This window comes from Oncorhynchus masou, chromosome 18, assembly GCF_036934945.1.
Source record: "Oncorhynchus masou masou isolate Uvic2021 chromosome 18, UVic_Omas_1.1, whole genome shotgun sequence".
NCBI lineage: Eukaryota > Metazoa > Chordata > Actinopteri > Salmoniformes > Salmonidae > Oncorhynchus > Oncorhynchus masou.
In genome coordinates this window covers 2047001-2067025 of record NC_088229.1, presented here as the reverse complement: position 1 = coordinate 2067025, position 20025 = coordinate 2047001, and the positions used below count along the sequence as shown (strand labels likewise).

General features: G+C 44.8%; 1 protein-coding gene across 3 annotated transcripts in view; it reads right to left on the bottom strand.

The window, feature by feature from the left end:
* The window catches only part of LOC135503836 (CD9 antigen-like), a 35602-nt gene extending 15577 nt beyond the window's left edge, over nucleotides 1–20025 (bottom strand). The window contains exon 1 of one of the 3 annotated variants that reach the window (XM_064921986.1): nucleotides 19761–20025. In XM_064921986.1, the coding sequence (XP_064778058.1) occupies nucleotides 19761–19829 (69 nt within the window). In that variant the 5' untranslated portion in view covers nucleotides 19830–20025. Of the gene's footprint in view, nucleotides 1–12360; nucleotides 12783–19760 lie in introns of those variants that run through there. The other 2 variants (XM_064921984.1, XM_064921985.1) reach the window with 2 other exon arrangements.

The window sequence follows — 20025 nt, the reverse complement described above, 5'->3', positions numbered from 1 at the left end:
CAGTAGTTTAGTACAGTAGAATACAGTAGTTTAGAACAGTAGAGTAGTTTAGTACAATAGTAGAGTACAGTAGTTTAGAACAGTAGAGTAGAGTAGTTTAGTACAGTAGTTTAGTACAATAGTAGAGTATAGTAGTTTAGTACAGTAGTTTAGTACAGTAGTAGAGTACAGTAGTTTAGTACAGTAGTTTAGTACAATAGTAGAGTACAGTAGAGTACAGTAGTTTAGTACAGTAGAGTACAGTAGTTTAGTACAGTAGTTTAGTACAATAGTAGAGTACAGTAGAGTACAGTAGTTTAGTACAGTAGAGTACAGTAGTTTAGTACAATAGTAGAGTAGAGTAGTTTAGAACAGTAGAGTAGAGTAGTTTAGTACAGTAGTTTAGTACAATAGTAGAGTACAGTAGTTTAGTACAATAGTAGAGTACAGTAGTTTAGTACAGTACACTAGTTTAGTACAGTAGAGTACACTAGTTTAGTACAGTAGAGTACACTAGTTTAGAACAGTAGAGTACACTAGTTTAGTACAGTAGAGTACAGTAGGGTAGTGCAGTACAGTAGTTTAGTACAATTGTTTTGTAGAATAGAGTACAATTGTTTAGTAGAGTCGAGTAGAGTAGTTTAGTACAGTAGTTTAGTACAGTAGTTTAGTAGAATAGAGTACAATAGTTTAGTACAGTAGAGTAGTTTAGTACAGTAGAGTAATTTAGTAGAGTAATTTAGTACAGTACACTAGTTTAGTACAGTAATTTACTACAGTAGTTTACTACAGTAGTTTACTACAGTACAGTAGTTTTGTACAGTAGTTTAGTACAGTAGTTTAGTACAGTAGTAGAGTACAGTAGTTTAGTACAGTAGTTTAGTACAATAGTAGAGTACAGTACAGTAGTTTAGTACAGTAGAGTACAGTAGTTTAGTACAGTAGTTTAGTACAATAGTAGAGTACAGTAGTTTAGTACAATAGTAGAGTACAGTAGTTTAGTACAGTACACTAGCTTAGTACAGTAGAGTACACTAGTTTAGTACAGTAGAGTACACTAGTTTAGAACAGTAGAGTACACTAGTTTAGAACAGTAGAGTACAGTAGGGTAGTGCAGTACAGTAGTTTAGTACAATTGTTTTGTAGAATAGAGTACAATTGTTTAGTAGAGTCGAGTAGAGTAGTTTAGTACAGTAGTTTAGTACAGTAGTTTAGTAGAATAGAGTACAATTGTTTAGTAGAATAGAGTACAATAGTTTAGTACAGTAGAGTAGTTTAGTACAGTAGAGTAATTTAGTAGAGTAATTTAGTACAGTACACTAGTTTAGTACAGTAGTTTAGTACAGTAGTTTACTACAGTAGTTTACTACAGTACAGTAGTTTAGTACAGTAGTTTAGTACAGTAGTTTAGTACAGTAGAGTAGTTTAGTACAGTAGTTTAGTACAGTAGAGTAGTTTAGTACAGTAGTTTAGTACAGTAGTTTACTACAGTAGTTTTGTACAGTAAGTTTACTACAGTAGTTTTGTACAGTACAGTAGTTTTGTACAGTAGTTTAGTACAGTAGAGTAGTTTACTACAGTAGTTTAGTACAGTAGAGTAGTTTAGTACAGTAGAGTAGAGTAGTTTAGTACAGTAGTTTAGTACAGTAGTTTTGTACAGTAGTTTTGTACAGTACAGTCGTTTTGTACAGTAGTTTAGTACAGTAGTTTAGTACAGTAGAGTAGTTTAGTACAGTAGAGTAGTTTAGTACAGTAGAGTAGAGTAGTTTAGTACAGTAGTTTAGTACAGTAGTTTAGTACAGTAGAGTAGAGTATTTTAGTACAGTAGTTTAGTACAGTAGTTTTGTACAGTAGAGTAGTTTTGTACAGTAGTTTAGTACAGTAGTTTAGTACAGTAGTTTTGTACAGTAGTTTAGTACAGTACAGTAGTTTAGTACAGTAGTTTAGCACAGTAGTTTAGTACAGTAGTTTAGCACAGTAGTTTAGCACAGTAGATACTTTTTTGGGAGGGATTAAGGGGAGCAGTGTGTGTGTGTGTGTGTGTGTGTGTGTGTGTGTGTGTGTGTGTGTGTGTGTGTGTGTGTGTGTGTGTGTGAGTGTGTGTGTGTGTCCTAGCTACGGTGAGGTTTATTAACCCAGGTATTTTTGGACACAGTGGAAATATCTGGCTAAGGCCTTTTTATTGAGGGAGTTTTACAGTGTAGGCTTTAACGGTGTAGTCTAATGGTCGGTTCAGTGTAGGCTTTAACGGTGTAGTCTAATGGTCTGTTCAGTGTAGGCTTTAACGGTGTAGTCTAATGGTCTGTTCAGTGTAGGCTTTAACGGTGTAGTCTAATGGTCTGTTCAGTGTAGGCTTTAACGGTGTAGTCTAATGGTCTGTTCAGTGTAGGCTTTAACGGTGTAGTCTAATGGTCTGTTCAGTGTAGGCTTTAACGGTGTAGTCTAATGGTCGGTTCAGTGTAGGCTTTAACGGTGTAGTCTAATGGTCTGTTCAGTGTAGGCTTTAACGGTGTAGTCTAATGGTCGGTTCAGTGTAGGCTTTAACGGTGTAGTCTAATGGTCTGTTCAGTGTAGGCTTTAACGGTGTAGTCTAATGGTCGGTTCAGTGTAGGCTTTAACGGTGTAGTCTAATGGTCTGTTTGTGAGGGTAATTTCCATCAGCGCTAAGGGGGAGGGGGGTGTAGCTCTAAGGTCTGTTGTAGTGGGTTAACAGCAGAGAGAGGGGGTTAGCTCTAAGGTCTGTTGTAGTGGGTTATCAGCAGAGAGAGGGGGGTTAGCTCTAAGGTCTGTTATAGTGGGTTATCAGCAGAGAGAGAGAGGGGGAGGGGGTTTAGCTCTAAGGTCTGTTATAGTGGGTTATCAGCAGAGAGAGGGGGGGTTAGCTCTAAGGTCTGTTGTAGTGGGTTATCAGCAGAGAGAGAGAGAGGGGGGAGGGGGGGGTGTTGCTCTAAGGTCTGTTATAGTGGGTTAACAGCAGAGAGAGGGGGGAGGGGGGGTAGCTCTAAGGTCTGTTATAGTGGGTTAACAGCAGAGAGAGGGGGGAGGGGAGGTAGCTCTAAGGTCTGTTATAGTGGGTTAACAGCAGAGAGAGAGAGAGAGAGACATACTTCTATGTGTGATGTCTACTGTTAATTTTTATTGTTTATTTCACTTTATATATTATCTACCTTACTTGCTTTGGCAATGTTTACACATGTTACCCATGCCAATAAAGCCCCTTGAATTGAAATTGAGAGAGGGGGGGTTAGCTCTAAGGTCTGTTATAGTGGGTTAACAGCAGAGAGAGAGAAAGGGGGAGGGGGGTTAGCTCTAAGGTCTGTTGTAGTGGGTTATCAGCAGAGAGAGAGAGAGGGGGAGGGGGTGTTGCTCTAAGGTCTGTTATAGTAGGTTAACAGCAGAGAGAGGGGGGGTTAGCTCTAAGGTCTGTTATAGTGGGTTAACAGCAGAGAGAGAGAGAAGGGGGAGGGGGGTTAGCTCTAAGGTCTGTTATAGTGGGTTAACAGCAGAGAGAGAGAGAGGGGGGAGGGGGGGTAAACAGAGAAAGAATGAAGATGAAAAGAAAGTATGAGAGTGAAAGAGGAAGGACGGGTGGGGGGGGGCAAACCCCATTGTATCTGATGAGAGAGTGGAGGGAAAGGGGGGTTTAAAAGGGGGAACCCTGTTGTGCGATGTTGTTTAACAATTCTCTCCCTCTCTCCACATATATAACCATGCATGTCCTTTACAGAGGGGTTGGCTACAGACAATGGTGTGTCTAAATACAGCCTAGGTACCTCAGCCCAAAGGGTTTTACTCTCATGTCTGACCGTGTAAGTCAGACGGCATTGACCACACCCACTCCTCCCCCTACGCCAACTTTGCCACCACCGCTGAGGAAAAACAAAAATCATAGGGGAAACACTGTGTGTTTTTCATCTCCTAAAATGGCTTTGCATTCTGTGCTGGAGAGACATGCACATGGGCACATTCATTCAGTAGCCTTTACCAGTGTCAGAACGACAGTTGAAGTTGGAAGTTTACATAGACTTAGGTTGGAGTCATTAAACTCGTTTCTCAACCACTTCACAAATTTCTTGTTAACAAACTATAGTTTTGGCAAGTCGGTTAGGACATCTACTCTCCCGTCTGGTCTCTCTATCCTCTCCCGTCTGGTCTCTCTATCCTCTCCCGTCTGGTCTCTCTATCCTCTCCAGCCTGGTCTCTCTATCCTCTCCAGCCTCTCCCGTCTGGTCTCTCTATCCTCTCCAGCCTCTCCCGTCTGGTCTCTCCAGCCTCTCCAGCCTGGTCTCTCTATCCTCTCCAGCCTGGTCTCTAGCCTCTCCCGTCTGGTCTCTCTATCCTCTCCAGCCTCTCCCGTCTGGTCTCTCTAGCCTCTCCCGTCTGGTCTCCCTAGCCTCTCCCGTCTGGTCTCTCTATCCTCTCCAGCCTGGTCTCTCTATCCTCTCCAGCCTGGTCTCTCTATCCTCTCCAGCCTGGTCTCTCTATCCTCTCCAGCCTCTCCAGCCTGGTCTCTCTATCCTCTCCAGCCTGGTCTCTCTATCCTCTCCAGCCTGGTCTCTCTATCCTCTCCAGCCTGGTCTCTCTATCCTCTCCAGCCTGGTCTCTCTATCCTCTCCAGCCTCTCCAGCCTGGTCTCTCTATCCTCTCCAGCCTGGTCTCTCTATCCTCTCCAGCCTCTCCAGCCTGGTCTCTCTATCCTCTCCAGCCTGGTCTCTCTATCCTCTCCCGTCTGGTCTCCCTAGCCTCTCCCGTCTGGTCTCTCTATCCTCTCCCGTCTGGTCTCTTTATCCTCTCCAGCCTCTCCCGTCTGGTCTCTCTATCCTCTCCATCCTCTCCCGTCTGGTCTCTCCAGCCTCTCTATTTGCTCTATCCTCTCCATCCTCTCCCGTCTGGTCTCTCCAGCCTCTCTATCCTCTCCCGTCTGGTCTCTCCAGCCTCTCCCGTCTCTCATAATCTGAGGTTGTGTTGTACTTGTCGCGGATCGTATTAGGGTTCAGTACCCATGGCGGATCGTATTAGGGTTCAGTAAACATGGCGGATCGTATTAGGGTTCAGTACCCATGGCGGATCGTATTAGGGTTCAGTAACCATGGCGGAACGTAGTAGGGTTCAGTACCCATGGCGGATCGTATTAGGGTTCAGTAAACATGGCGGATCGTATTAGGGTTCAGTACCCATGGCGGAACGTATTAGGGTTCAGTACCCATGGCGGATCGTAGTAGGGTTCAGTACCCATGGCGGATCGTAGTAGGGTTCAGTACCCATGGCGGATCGTATTAGGGTTCAGTACCCATGGCGGATCGTATTAGGGTTCAGTACCCATGGCGGATCGTATTAGGGTTCAGTACCCATGGCGGATCGTATTAGGGTTCAGTACCCATGGCGGATCGTATTAGGGTTCAGTACCCATGGCGGATCGTATTAGGGTTCAGTACCCATGGCGGATCGTAGTAGGGTTCAGTAACCATGGCGGATCGTATTAGGGTTCAGTAAACATGGCGGATCGTATTAGGGTTCAGTAAACATGGCGGATCGTATTAGAGTTCAGTACCCATGGCGGATCGTATTAGGGTTCAGTAACCATGGCGGATCGTATTAGGGTTCAGTAACCATGGCGGATCGTATTAGGGTTCAGTAACCATGGCGGATCGTATTAGGGTTCAGTAACCATGGCGGAACGTAGTAGGGTTCAGTACCCATGGCGGATCGTATTAGGTTTCAGTATCCATGGCGGATCGTAGTAGGGTTCAGTACCCATGGCGGATCGTATTAGGGTTCAGTAAACATGGCGGATCGTATTAGTGTTCAGTACCCATGGCGGATCGTATTAGAGTTCAGTACCCATGGCGGATCGTATTAGAGTTCAGTACCCATGGCGGATCGTATTAGGGTTCAGTACCCATGGCGGATCGTATTAGGGTTCAGTACCCATGGCGGATCGTATTAGGGTTCAGTAACCATGGCGGATCGTATTAGGGTTCAGTACCCATGGCGGATCGTATTAGGGTTCAGTACCCATGGCGGATCGTATTAGGGTTCAGTACCCATGGCGGATCGTATTAGGGTTCAGTAACCATGGCGGATCGTATTAGGGTTCAGTAACCATGGCGGATCGTATTAGGGTTCAGTAACCATGGCGGATCGTATTAGGGTTCAGTACCCATGGCGGATCGTATTAGGGTTCAGTACCCATGGCGGATCGTATTAGGGTTCAGTACCCATGGCGGATCGTATTAGGGTTCAGTACCCATGGCGGATCGTATTAGGGTTCAGTACCCATGGCGGATCGTATTAGGGTTCAGTAACCATGGTGGATCGTATTAGGGTTCAGTACCCATGGCGGATCGTATTAGGGTTCAGTACCCATGGCGGATCGTATTAGAGTTCAGTACCCATGGCGGATCATATTAGAGTTGAGTGCCTTTCTCAGGGGCACATCGACAGAGTTTTCACATTGTCGGTCAGCTTTCAAACCAGCGACCTTCCGGTTACTAGTCCAACTCTCTGACCACTATGCTACCTGCTGGTTACTAGTCCAACTCTCTAACCACTAGGCTACCTGCTGGTTACTAGTCCAACTCTCTAACCACTAGGCTACCTGCTGGTTACTAGTCCAACGCTCTAACCACTAGGCTACCTGCTGGTTACTAGTCCAACTCTCTAACCACTAGGCTACCTGCTGGTTACTAGTCCAACTCTCTAACCACTAGGCTACCTGCTGGTTACTAGTCCAACTCTCTAACCACTAGGCTATCTGCTGGTTACTAGTCCAACGCTCTAACCACTAGGCTACCTGCTGGTTACTAGTCCAACTCTCTGACCACTAGGCTACCTGCTGGTTACTAGTCCAACTCTCTGACCACTAGGCTACCTGCTGGTTACTAGTCCAACTCTCTAACCACTAGGCTACCTGCTGGTTACTGGCTACCTGCTGGTTACTAGTCCAACTCTCTGACCATTAGGCTACCTGCTGGTTACTGGCTACCTGCTGGTTACTAGTCCAACTCTCTAACCACTAGGCTACCTGCTGGTTACTAGTCCAACTCTCTGACCACTAGGCTACCTGCTGGTTACTGGCTACCTGCTGGTTACTAGTCCAACTCTCTGACCACTAGGCTACCTGCTGGTTACTAGTCCAACTCTCTGACCACTAGGCTACCTGCTGGTTACTAGTACAACACTCTAACCACTAGGCTACCTGCTGGTTACTAGTACAACGCTCTAACCACTAGGCTACCTGATGGTTACTAGTCCAACTCTCTAACCACTAGGCTACCTGCTGGTTACTAGTCCAACTCTCTGACCACTAGGCTACCTGCTGGTTACTGGCTACCTGCTGGTTACTAGTCCAACTCTCTAACCACTAGGCTACCTGCTGGTTACTAGTCCAACTCTCTGACCACTAGGCTACCTGCTGGTTACTGGCTATCTAGGCTACCTGCCGGTTACTAGTCCAACACTCTAACCACTAGGCTACCTGCCGGTTACTAGTCCAACTCTCTAACCACTAGGCTACCTGCTGGTTACTGGCTACCTGCTGGCTACTAGTCCAACTCTCTAACCACTAGGCTACCTGCTGGTTACTAGTCCAACGCGCTAACCACTAGGCTACCTGCTGGTTACTAGTCCAACTCTCTAACCACTAGGCTACCTGCTGGTTACTGGCTACCTGCTGGTTACTAGTCCAACTCTCTGACCACTAGGCTACCTGCTGGTTACTGGCTACCTGCTGGTTACTAGTCCAACTCTCTAACCACTAGGCTACCTGCTGGTTACTAGTCCAACTCTCTGACCACTAGGCTACCTGCTGGTTACTGGCTACCTGCTGGTTACTAGTCCAACTCTCTGACCACTAGGCTACCTGCTGGTTACTAGTCCAACTCTCTGACCACTAGGCTACCTGCTGGTTACTAGTACAACGCTCTAACCACTAGGCTACCTGCTGGTTACTAGTCCAACGCTCTGACAACTAGACTACCTGCTGGTTACTAGTCCAACGCTCTAACCACTAGGCTACCTGCTGGTTACTAGTCCAACGCTCTAACCACTAGGCTACCTGCCGGTTACTAGTCCAACTCTCTGACCACTAGGCTACCTGCTGGTTACTGGCTACCTGCTGGTTACTAGTCCAACTCTCTGACCACTAGGCTACCTGCTGGTTACTAGTCCAACTCTCTGACCACTAGGCTACCTGCTGGTTACTAGTACAACACTCTAACCACTAGGCTACCTGCTGGTTACTAGTACAACGCTCTAACCACTAGGCTACCTGCTGGTTACTAGTCCAACGCTCTGACCACTAGACTACCTGCTGGTTACTAGTCCAACGCTCTAACCACTAGGCTACCTGCTGGTTAATAGTCCAACGCTCTAACCACTAGGCTACCTGCCGGTTACTAGTCCAACTCTCTAACCACTAGGCTACCTGCTGGTTACTAGTCCAACGCTCTAACCACTAGGCTACCTGCTGGTTACTAGTCCAACGCTCTAACCACTAGGCTACCTGCTGGTTACTAGTCCAACGCTCTAACCACTAGGCTACCTGCCGCCCTATCTGTTGTTTTAAATTACACTGTCAATCCTTCAGAGGAAACCTACAGTGAGGGAAAAAAGTATTTGATCCCCTGCTGATTTTGTATGTTTGCCCACTGACAAAGAAGTGATCAGTCTATAATTTTAATGGTCGGTTTATTTAAACAGTGAGAGACAGAACAACAACAAAAACATCCAGAAAAACGCATGTCAAAAACGTTATAAATTGCAATATTTAATTGTAATTATTTAATCATTTATGTTAAAAGGATTTTTTAAAGACAATAAATTCCTTTGACAACACTGTTTGGAAGCTTTTAAATGATATAAAAAGTCAACCGTATCTTTTCCAGTGATGAAGCAATGAATGTCTCATGGTGGCAGGTAGCCGAGCAGTTAATAAGAGCGTTGAGCCAGTAACTGAACATGTCGCACGTTCAAATCCCTTTGCCAACTCGCTGAAAAATCTGTCGATGTGTTAAACAAGACACAACCCTAATTGCTCCTGTAATTTCCTCTGGATTAGAGTGTCTGCTAAATGAAGTCCCATAGATCCCTTCATTACAAAGCTCTACTACAAGAGATTCCAAACCCATCCACAAGGTTTGTTAAGGCAAAGTTCCTCGGGTCTCTACTAGGTAAATACACTTTATGTTTTAAAAAAAGGACCTCATTTTCTGGTCACAGTCAGGTAATTAAAAATATTGATTACCTTCTTACTGAACAATGTAACGTTTTCTATTGAATCTGATTTTGATTTGATTGCGTCTTGTGAAAAATAAATACAACTAAACTGTCAATTGAAACTTTAATGGTATAGTAGTCAACTTCGAGTACCTTTATCTCATGAACATTTTGGCATTCAGGTCCAAAAAGGCACTTTCTGAGCAACATGGCCAAACATGTATGGAAAGTTGTGTTTAAATCAAAAGGGATGCTGTCAAAAACTAATTGAATTCACATGGATAAAACAAACACACTCCACTAAGCTAACGGCTAGGCTAAATCCCACTCCACTAAGGCATGCTAGGCTTAACCCCATTCCACTAAGCTAACGGCCAGGCTAAAACCCACTCCACTAAGGCATGCTAGGCTTAACCCCATTCCACTAAGCTAACGGCCAGGCTAAAACCCACTCCACTAGGCTAACGGCCAGGCTAAAACCCACTCCACTCCACTAGGCTATGCTAAAACCCACTCCACTCCACTAGGCTATGCTAAAACCCACTCCACTAGGCTATGCTAAAACCCACTCCACTAAGCTATGCTAAAACCCACTCCACTCCACTAGGCTATGCTAAAACCCACTCCACTCCACTAGGCTATGCTAAAACCCACTCCACTCCACTAGGCTATGCTAAAACCCACTCCACTCCACTAGGCTATGCTAAAACCCACTCCACTAGGCTATGCTAAAACCCACTCCACTAGGCTATGCTAAAACCCACTCCACTAAGCTATGCTAAAACCCACTCCACTAGGCTATGCTAAAACCCACTCCACTAGGCTATGCTAAAACCCACTCCACTAAGCTATGCTAAAACCCACTCCACTAGGCTATGCTAAAACCCACTCCACTAGGCTATGCTAAAACCCACTCCACTAGGCTATGCTAAAACCCACTCCACTAGGCTATGCTAAAACCCACTCCACTAGGCTATGCTAAAACCCACTCCACTAGGCTATGCTAAAACCCACTCCACTAAGCTATGCTAAAACCCACTCCACTAAGCTATGCTAAAACCCACTCCACTAAGCTATGCTAAAACCCACTCCACTAAGCTATGCTAAAACCCACTCCACTAAGCTATGCTAAAACCCACTCCACTAGGCTATGCTAAAACCCACTCCACTAGGCTATGCTAAAACCCACTCCACTAGGCTATGCTAAAACCCACTCCACTAAGCTATGCTAAAACCCACTCCACTAGGCTATGCTAAAACCCACTCCACTAAGCTATGCTAAAACCCACTCCACTAAGCTATGCTAAAACCCACTCCACTAAGCTATGCCAAAACCCACTTCACTAAGCCAAAACCCACTCCACTAAGCTATGCTAAAACCCACTCCACTAAGCTATGCTAAAACCCACTCCACTAAGCTATGCTAAAACCCACTCCACTAAGCTATGCTAAAACCCACTCCACTAAGCTATGCTAGGCTAAAACCTGACAGCATTGTCAAAAGGGCACTGCACATGCGAGCTGTTTCATGTGACAGATGAAAAAGCCCATTCGTAATGTAGAAAGAGGAGATCTGATAGGCTACTTGTAAGCAAGGTAAGACATGCCTCATATGTATGAAAACGTTCAGCTTTCAAACAATGAAGGATATGCTTCTCCAGCTCATTGCTACTGTGTCACCACCATGCTAGATGCCAGGTACAAGGACCTCTACTGTGTCACCACCATGCTAGATGCCAGGTACAAGGACCGCTACTATATCGCCACCATGCTAGATGCCAGGTACAAGGACCTCTACTGTGTCACCACCATGCTAGATGCCAGGTACAAGGACCTCTACTGTGTCACCACCATGCTAGATGCCAGGTACAAGGACCTGTACTGTGTCACCACCATGCTAGGTACAAGGACCTCTACTGTGTCACCACCATGCTCGATGCCAGGTACAAGGACCGCTACTGTGTCACCACCATGCTAGATGCCAAGTACAAGGACCTCTACTGTGTCACCACCATGCTATGTACAAGGACCGCTACTGTGTCACCACCATGCTAGATGCCAGGTACAAGGACCTCTACTGTGTCACCACCATGCTAGGTACAAGGACCGCTACTGTGTCACCACCATGCTAGATGACAGGTACAAGGACCTCTACTGTGTCACCACCATGCTAGATGCCAGGTACAAGGACCGCTACTGTGTCACCACCATGCTAGATGCCAGGTACAAGGACCGCTACTGTGTCACCACCATGCTAGATGCTAGGTACAAGGACCTCTACTGTGTCACCACCATGCTCGATGCCAGGTACAAGGACCGCTACTGTGTCACCACCATGCTAGGTACAAGGACCGCTACTGTGTCACCACCATGCTAGGTACAAGGACCGCTACTGTGTCACCACCATGCTAGGTACAAGGACCGCTACTGTGTCACCACCATGCTAGGTACAAGGACCGCTACTGTGTCACCACCATGCCAGGTACAAGGACCTCTACTGTGTCACCACCATGCTAGATGCCAGGTACAAGCACCTCTACTGTGTCACCACCATGCTAGATGCCAGGTACAAGGACCTCTACTGTGTCACCACCATGCTAGATGCCAGGTACAAGGACCTCTACTGTGTCACCACCATGCTAGATGCCAGGTACAAGGACCGCTACTTCAATGCTGACAAGAAACAGGGTTTACGTGACGTTAAACACAGCTGGACAAGATGGAAACGGACACAGTGACAGTGCAGAGGAAGAGAGGACACGGACAGACAGAGCTGAAACTTCACTGCTTCACATGCATGATGACATCCTGGTTGAGACTGAACAAATTAACAACGAAACGGCTGTAAGTGAAAGAAATAGGTTTAGTAAATAAATAGATGTTTTACTGTTATTAGGGACATATGTAAATGCCAACAAATTAACGTTTTTGGTGAGTGTGGTGTGTTTCAACTATTTAACTGTATTAGAATGCTTAAAAGGCCGCTAAAACTTTTAATATTGGTTATCGGGTATATTGGACATCGGTACATCCCTAATACATAACGAATATATTGTTAACAAGCGCCAATTTAATTCCACTAAATTATGCAAATATAGATCAAAGAGCATTAACCGGTCAATTTAGTTCCACTAAATTATGCAAATATAGATCAAAGAGCATTACCAGTCAACTGGTCTTTCCATCAGTGTCGAGGCTATAAGAACGACCAGTCCAACTGGTCTTTCCATCAGTGTCGAGGCTATAAAGACGACCATTCAACTGGTCTTTCCATCAGTGTTGAGGCTATAAAGCCGACCAGTCAACTGGTCTTTCCATCAGTGTCGAGGCTATAAAGACGACCATTCAACTGGTCTTTCCATCAATGTCGAGGCTATAAAGCCGACCAGTCAACTGGTCTTTCCATCAGTGTCGAGGCTATAAAGACGACCATTCAACTGGTCTTTCCATCAGTGTCGAGGCTATAAAGACGACCATTCAACTGGTCTTTCCATCAGTGTCGAGGCTATAAAGACGACCATTCAACTGGTCTTTCCATCAGTGTCGAGGCTAACCATTATTTCACAATGGGATTGTTTCTTCTTCTCTTGGACAATTGGCCGGAACCAATTTCATTTATCAGCTATTACCGGCTAACGAAAACCACGCTCATGAGTCTAAAGTGTCACGGCAGCACGTGTCACTAATTTCATCACAGTGGCAACAGTTTCTTCACATCCTGTCACAGTGGCAACACTTTCTTCACTTCCTGTTGTGTGTAAGAGAGAGAGAGCAGGTGCTTGGGACAACCATATGAACCTAGATTTGGTCTTCACGGCCTGGAGGTTGGCTTCTGATATGCTACCAAGCCCAAAGGCAGCCTAAAGCCTGTATTGATATGAATAAATAAAAAAATGTCAGTTGTTGCATGTGCATAACATAACTAGGCTACTTGTTCGTGCTCAGCGATTAACCCATTTTTTGTGGGTTTTATTAAACCTGAACTAATTGACTCACATCGGTTCACATTCTTCAATTCCATTTAGTTCTGTTTTTTTGTGTGTGAGCCAAACATGCAATTTCTCTGAAGAAATCAAATCATTCGCGAGAAATATGAAGTCAAGAACTATGTGGGATGCTGGTCTGCAGGGACCTGTAGCTTTCATTAAGCAAATATTCAACCTCGTTCAGTTCATAAAACACGGTAATTAACTACAATGACCACAATCCTTGCGCTTGTTCTTTCAGATTTTTATTTTGTACCTTTATTTAACCCGGCAAGTCAGTTAAGAACAAATTCTTATTTTCAATGAAGGCCTAGGAACAGTGGGTTAACTGCCTTGTTAAGGGGCAGAACGACAGATTTTTACCTTGTCAGCTTGGGGATTTAAAAACTTGCAACCTTCCCGTTACTAGTCCAACTCTCTAACCACTAGGCTACCCGCCCCTAATGGGTACACCATTAGGCTTGCTACTTAGATTAGATACACACAGACCGCTGCGAGAGACGAATGTACACAACAACGACAGGGAGTTATCTACTTTGAAAAACGAGTCAATTTTTTTTCCACCAAACAGCTCTGCAGCATCCTTAGTCAGGCTAGTTAAATAGGATGACTAGAGAGAGTATGGGGAGAACAGAGATAACGTGAGATGGTAGAGATAATACATAGTTTAGTCAGACAGCTCTGCAGCATCCTTAGTCAGGCTAGTTAAATAGGATGACTAGAGACCGTATGGGGAGAACAGAGATAACGTGAGATGGTAGAGATAATACATAGTTTAGTCAGACAGCTCTGCAGCATCCTTAGTCAGGCTAGCTAAATAGGATGACTCCAGACAGTACGGGGAGAACAGAGATAATGTGAGATGGTAGAGATAATACATAGTTTAGCTGGCCGACTGCTACTGTCTGAGCAGAGATGAGATAACTTTAAAGCCACACTACGCATAAATCCCTCCGCCATTTACTAGTTGTGAAAATTCTAATAGTTTGCTTAATTTCAGTTTGTGACAAAAATAAACTAGTATAGAGAATCATTGTATCATCTAAACCACTATGAAGTATATTTTCCATAACCAGAAATACTGGTCGTTTCAGCTAGTGTACAAACCCCACAGTATAAGATGCACGTACAAAACTTAATAACAGGAAGCATAGAAATAGCATGCATAGAACAGATCTACCGCTTATTAGACTTGCTGTCAAGTAGAATGACAGATCTACAACTACATTTCTATGTTAATTTGGTCAGTTTGCTCCAAAAAACGTTACATGATGAGACCTTAAGGAATGAAAAACTACTATTTGTGCCATGCAACTTCTAAATAAGGACATAATGTAGGCAGGCCTAGAACAGTGTTGAATAGCAGGCCTAGAACAGTGTTGAATAGCAGGCCTAGAACAGTGTTGAATAGCAGGCCTAGAACATTCCAACAGTGTTGAATAGCAGGCCAAGAACAGTGTTGAATAGCATGCCTAGAACAGTGTTGAATAGCAGGCCTAGAACAGTGTTATAATAATGTAGAACAGGCCTAGAACAGTGTTGAATAGCAGGCCTAGAACAGTGTTGAATAGCAGGCCTAGAACAGTGTTGAATAGCAGGCCTAGAACAGTGTTATAATAATGTAGAACAGGCCTAGAACAGTGTTGAATAGCAGGCCTAGAACAGTGTTGAATAGCAGGCCTAGAACAGTGTTGAATAGCAGGCCTAGAACAGTGTTGAATAGCAGGCCTAGAACAGTGTTGAATAGCAGGCCTAGAACAGTGTTGAATAGCAGGCCTAGAACAGTGTTGAATAGCAGGCCTAGAACAGTGTTGAATAGCAGGCCTAGAACAGTGTTGAATAGCAGGCCTAGAACAGTGTTGAATAGCAGGCCTAGAACAGTGTTATAATAATGTAGAACAGGCCTAGAACAGTGTTGAATAGCAGGCCTAGAACAGTGTTGAATAGCAGGCCTAGAACAGTGTTGAATAGCAGGCCTAGAACAGTGTTGAATAGCAGGCCTAGAACAGTGTTGAATAGCAGGCCGAGAACAGTGTTGAATAGCAGGCCGAGAACAGTGTTGAATAGCAGGCCTAGAACAGTGTTGAATAGCAGGCCTAGAACAGTGTTGAATAGCAGGCCGAGAACAGTGTTGAATAGCAGGCCGAGAACAGTGTTGAATAGCAGGCCTAGAACAGTGTTGAATAGCAGGCCTAGAACAGTGTTGAATAGCAGGCCTAGAACAGTGTTGAATAGCAGGCCTAGAACAGTGTTGAATAGCAGGCCTAGAACAGTGTTGAATAGCAGGCCTAGAACAGTGTTGAATAGCAGGCCTAGAACAGTGTTGAATAGCAGGCCTAGAACAGTGTTGAATAGCAGGCCTAGAACAGTGTTGAATAGCCGCCGTTCAATACCTCTGAGTAATTGGAATATTTCCGTCATTTCTTGTTGTTCTCTATAGTTTTCTGTCATTGATTATGTGTGTTATACCCTTAGTTTGCAGTGCTTGAAATGGGCAGGAGCTCACAGGAGCCGAGTACTGGCACCTCAAATGGCCGACTGCTTGAGCGCCCGACTGCTTGAGCGCCCGACTGCTTGAGCGCCCGACTGCTTGAGCGCCCGTTCCTGTTATACAACACCACATCAGAAGGATTGTGGAGCTCTCCTGCACCTCACTGTAAACAGTCCCAAGCACGGCCTGTGTGACATTTCACTGCACTGTTTGGAGCTAGTAACGTAAGCATTTCACTGCACCCGCTATAACATCTGCTTAGCTGTGTACAAAACAGTAGTGGTGTGTGGGGGAAATGACTGGGGAAGCCAGGCCAGTATAAAAGCCATATTACAACCTACTGTATGTTGTGATAATTGTGTAGTTTGCTCTAACCCATTCGTTAATAAGCACCAGTGATATACAATAAGGCCCGCGATGAGGCTCTATAACCCCTAAGACACAGTGATATACAATAAGGCCCGCGGTGAGGCTCTATAACCCCTAAGCCACAGTGATATACAATAAGGCCCGCGATGAGGCTCTATAACCCCTAAGACACAGTGATAGACAATAAGGCCCGCGATGAGGCTCTATAACCCCTAAGACACAGTGATATACAATAAGGCCCGCGGTGAGGCTCTATAACCCCTAAGACACAGTGATAGACAATAAGGCCCGCGATGAGGCTCTATAACCCCTAAGCCACAGTGATAGACAATAAGGCCCGCGATGAGGCTCTATAACCCCTAAGACACAGTGATAGACAATAAGGCCCGCGGTGAGGCTCTATAACCCCTAAGCCACAGTGATATACAATAAGGCCCGCGATGAGGCTCTATATATAACCCCTAAGACACAGTGATATACAATAAGGCCCACGGTGAGGCTCTATAACCCCTAAGCCAGTGATATACAATAAGGCCCGCGATGAGGCTCTATAACCCCTAAGCCAGTGATATACAATAAGGCCCGCGATGAGGCTCTATAACCCCTAAGCCACAGTGATAGACAATAAGGCCCGCGGTGAGGCTCTATAACCCCTAAGACACAGTGATATACAATAAGGCCCGCGATGAGGCTCTATAACCCCTAAGCCACAGTGATATACAATAAGGCCTGTGACAACAAAAGACAACTGTCACACAGTGGTAGAATATATTCAAAAGCACATTTAGCCTACGTTTGTTTCATCACAAAACTGGAGACCAACATCTGTCCGGCAAAGTCCACAAAACAGATTTTGCATATGTAACAGTATAGACTTAACGTCCGTCCCCTCGCCCCGACCCGGGCGCGAACCAGGGACCTTCTGCACACATCAACAACAGTCACCCTCGAAGCATCGTTACCCATCGCTCCACAAAAGCCGCGGCCCTTGCAGAGCAAAGGGGAACTACTACTTCAAGGTCTCAGAGCAAGTGACGTCCCCCATTGAAACGCCACTAGCGCGCACCACCGCTAACTAGCGAGCAATTTCACATCGGCTACACAGACAAACAGCTATAGGACCTGCAGCATGGTCAGGCAATTTAATGTTTTCAACCGTTTACTAAACAACTAGTGATTTAGAACCAATGAGTTACTGCAAGTCAGCACAATGACAACAGGAGCACTGCCTCTGCTACACCATTTACACTTCAACATTTAAATACATCATCAAATCAACAAGGCTATAAATGCTTAGTTTAATACACTGAAAACAAACTTAAAAGATACCAAAAACAAATTTAGTCCAATCAACGCTCCTTAATATAACGTGGCTATCCCATGGGACTGATTTCTATGTGCCCGCTGATGTAAAACGTAGTTTTTTAAACGAATCCTACTTGTAGACTCGTTGAACTCCAATGTCACCCTCCTCTCCATGTTGGCAAACCGCTCTGTCATACAGTACACTTTTAGTTTGTTGTCATAGGCTACCTAGCTAACATGCTTGCTAACCTGACTTCGTGAGCATGGTCAACATTGAACCAGCTAAGTTAGCTAGCTAGTTAACGTGAGCCTACATCTAAACTACATATTGAAGTCCAATTGTCTCAGGCCAGTGGCACAACATATTAGTTAATGTATGGTTACATCAGAATTACCTGAACAGAGAATTAAGTCCAAATACCCATCTCCATCCATGGCTTAGGAAGTTAGCAAGCTAGCTACTGCAGGACATCAAACACAAACAGACCAGAAGCTACTGCAGGACATCAAACACAAACAGACCAGAAGCTACTGCAGGACATCAAACACAAACAGACCAGAAGCTACTGCAGGACATCAAACACAAACAGACCAGAAGCTACTGCAGGACATCAAACACAAACAGACCAGAAGCTACTGCAGGACATCAAACACAAACAGACCAGAAGCTACTGCAGGACATCAAACACAAACAGACCAGAAGCTACTGCAGGACATCAAACACAAACAGACCAGAAACTACTGCAGGACATCAAACACAAACAGACCAGAAGCTACTGCAGGACATCAAACACAAACAGACCAGAAGCTACTGCAGGACATCAAACACAAACAGACCAGAAGCTACTGCAGGACATCAAACACAAACAGACCAGAAGCTACTGCAGGACATCAAACACAAACAGACCAGAAGCTACTGCAGGACATCAAACACAAACAGACCAGAAGCTACTGCAGGACATCAAACACAAACAGACCAGAAGCTACTGCAGGACATCAAACACAAACAGACTAGAAGCAGACACGTTTTTCTGAAATGTATGTTTTGCAAAGGAAGTAATTTGGTCTGAAGCCAAATATAAACTGACCTCCCTTGGGGAACGTTTTGCTGCGCCAGACCAACGCTGTTTGGCTCATTATTTTATAATTGTTTGTGTCAAGGGAGGCCAAACGCTTTGCTGGCATCAATCAAGCGAATGCTACGGCAGAACCAAGTTATACTATTATGGTCCAGACAGCATAAGATATATGGACGACACATACTGAGACAGACGGGTGCTGTTTCCCTTGCTTTGATTATTTATCCAGACATTCAGACACTTGCGAATTGATGGGAAAATTATGAAAAACACAGAGACGAAAGATACAAAAAAATAAGAACTTATTGGTCAAATATCTGAGGAAGTCTGACATCATGAATACACCCCACTGTGTGTTTATCAATCATATGTCTGTTTTATAATGAATGACCCAGACGTAGAGAGAGCGCCAATTGCTGAGATGGTGTTGTTCTGTCCTGCCCCGAACTCACTCCGAGGGGATTCGTTTATCTGGCCCGCGTCACACAGTCTGGGGAGTTTCCGGGTGTAAAATAATAGCGTTCGTTTTAGAACCTGGCTGCCTCCCGGGAATAAGCTGAATGCCCCTCTCGAAGTCGGCTCAAAACAAACATAACGTAAATAAGCACGTGGAGTGACGAATAGGATTAGGCCCATATGTTTTCACATGCAAAGGTGATTGCTTTTGATAAACGCTTCATCTGCCTTCCCAATGAAAACGATCTTTATATTCAAAACATGTATTTTATGTTAAAAAAAGTTTCTGGTCGATGCACCTAGAGTGGTGCAAATAACTGTTTGATTTGGGAAGATCGCTACTACCTCCCTGCTTTCGACCGATGATGTGACGGGCCATTGCCTGGTTCAACCCGGGCCCGCGTAATATAACTCCCTGACTATCCGTCTCCCCTTCCGATCAAAAACACACCGCGCCAAGGCTGGGGGAAAGGGCGGATTTTCCTTCAGTGGAAAATGTGATTTGAGTCCGAGTGTCCGACGAGCCAAAACTCAACCTCCTAACAGTCACCCTTTCCATGCCGACGCGATTTACTTAATATACGCGATGGATAAATGGACAAAAATAGCCGAGGACGGGGGGGGGGGGGGGACTCAAATTAACCGGCAAAATGACTAGAGCTGCAAGGTCGCTATTCGAGAAGCACTGTTACAAAAAAACAAACAATAGGCTCAAATAATTCTGCGGTTTGGTATGTCCGCATGGCGATGCAACATGCATTTGTTGTAGGCTGGATAGGCGAACTTTAACTGCAGCATCACCACAGCAGACCGCTTCATTCAAACACAAACTCAAACATATTTCGCCAAAAATAAATACAAAACTGTATCACGACTTACCCAGAATATGAAGTTGAAGATGAAAAGTAGATATTTGACACATTTCATTCCTCCTTCCACTTTCCCCATTGTTGGCTCAAAAAATGCACCGCTAATTCACAAAACGTAAATCGGAGTTTGTCGCTATTCTTTCTCTTTAAAAAAAAAATGTAAACAATATATCGGTGCACGGTGCTGCTGTCAATATCGTCAGCAGAGTAAAGCACCTGAGCTTCCTCTCACTGTGTTTCCAGACCGCCCATTTCAATGTGAGGGGAGTAGAGGG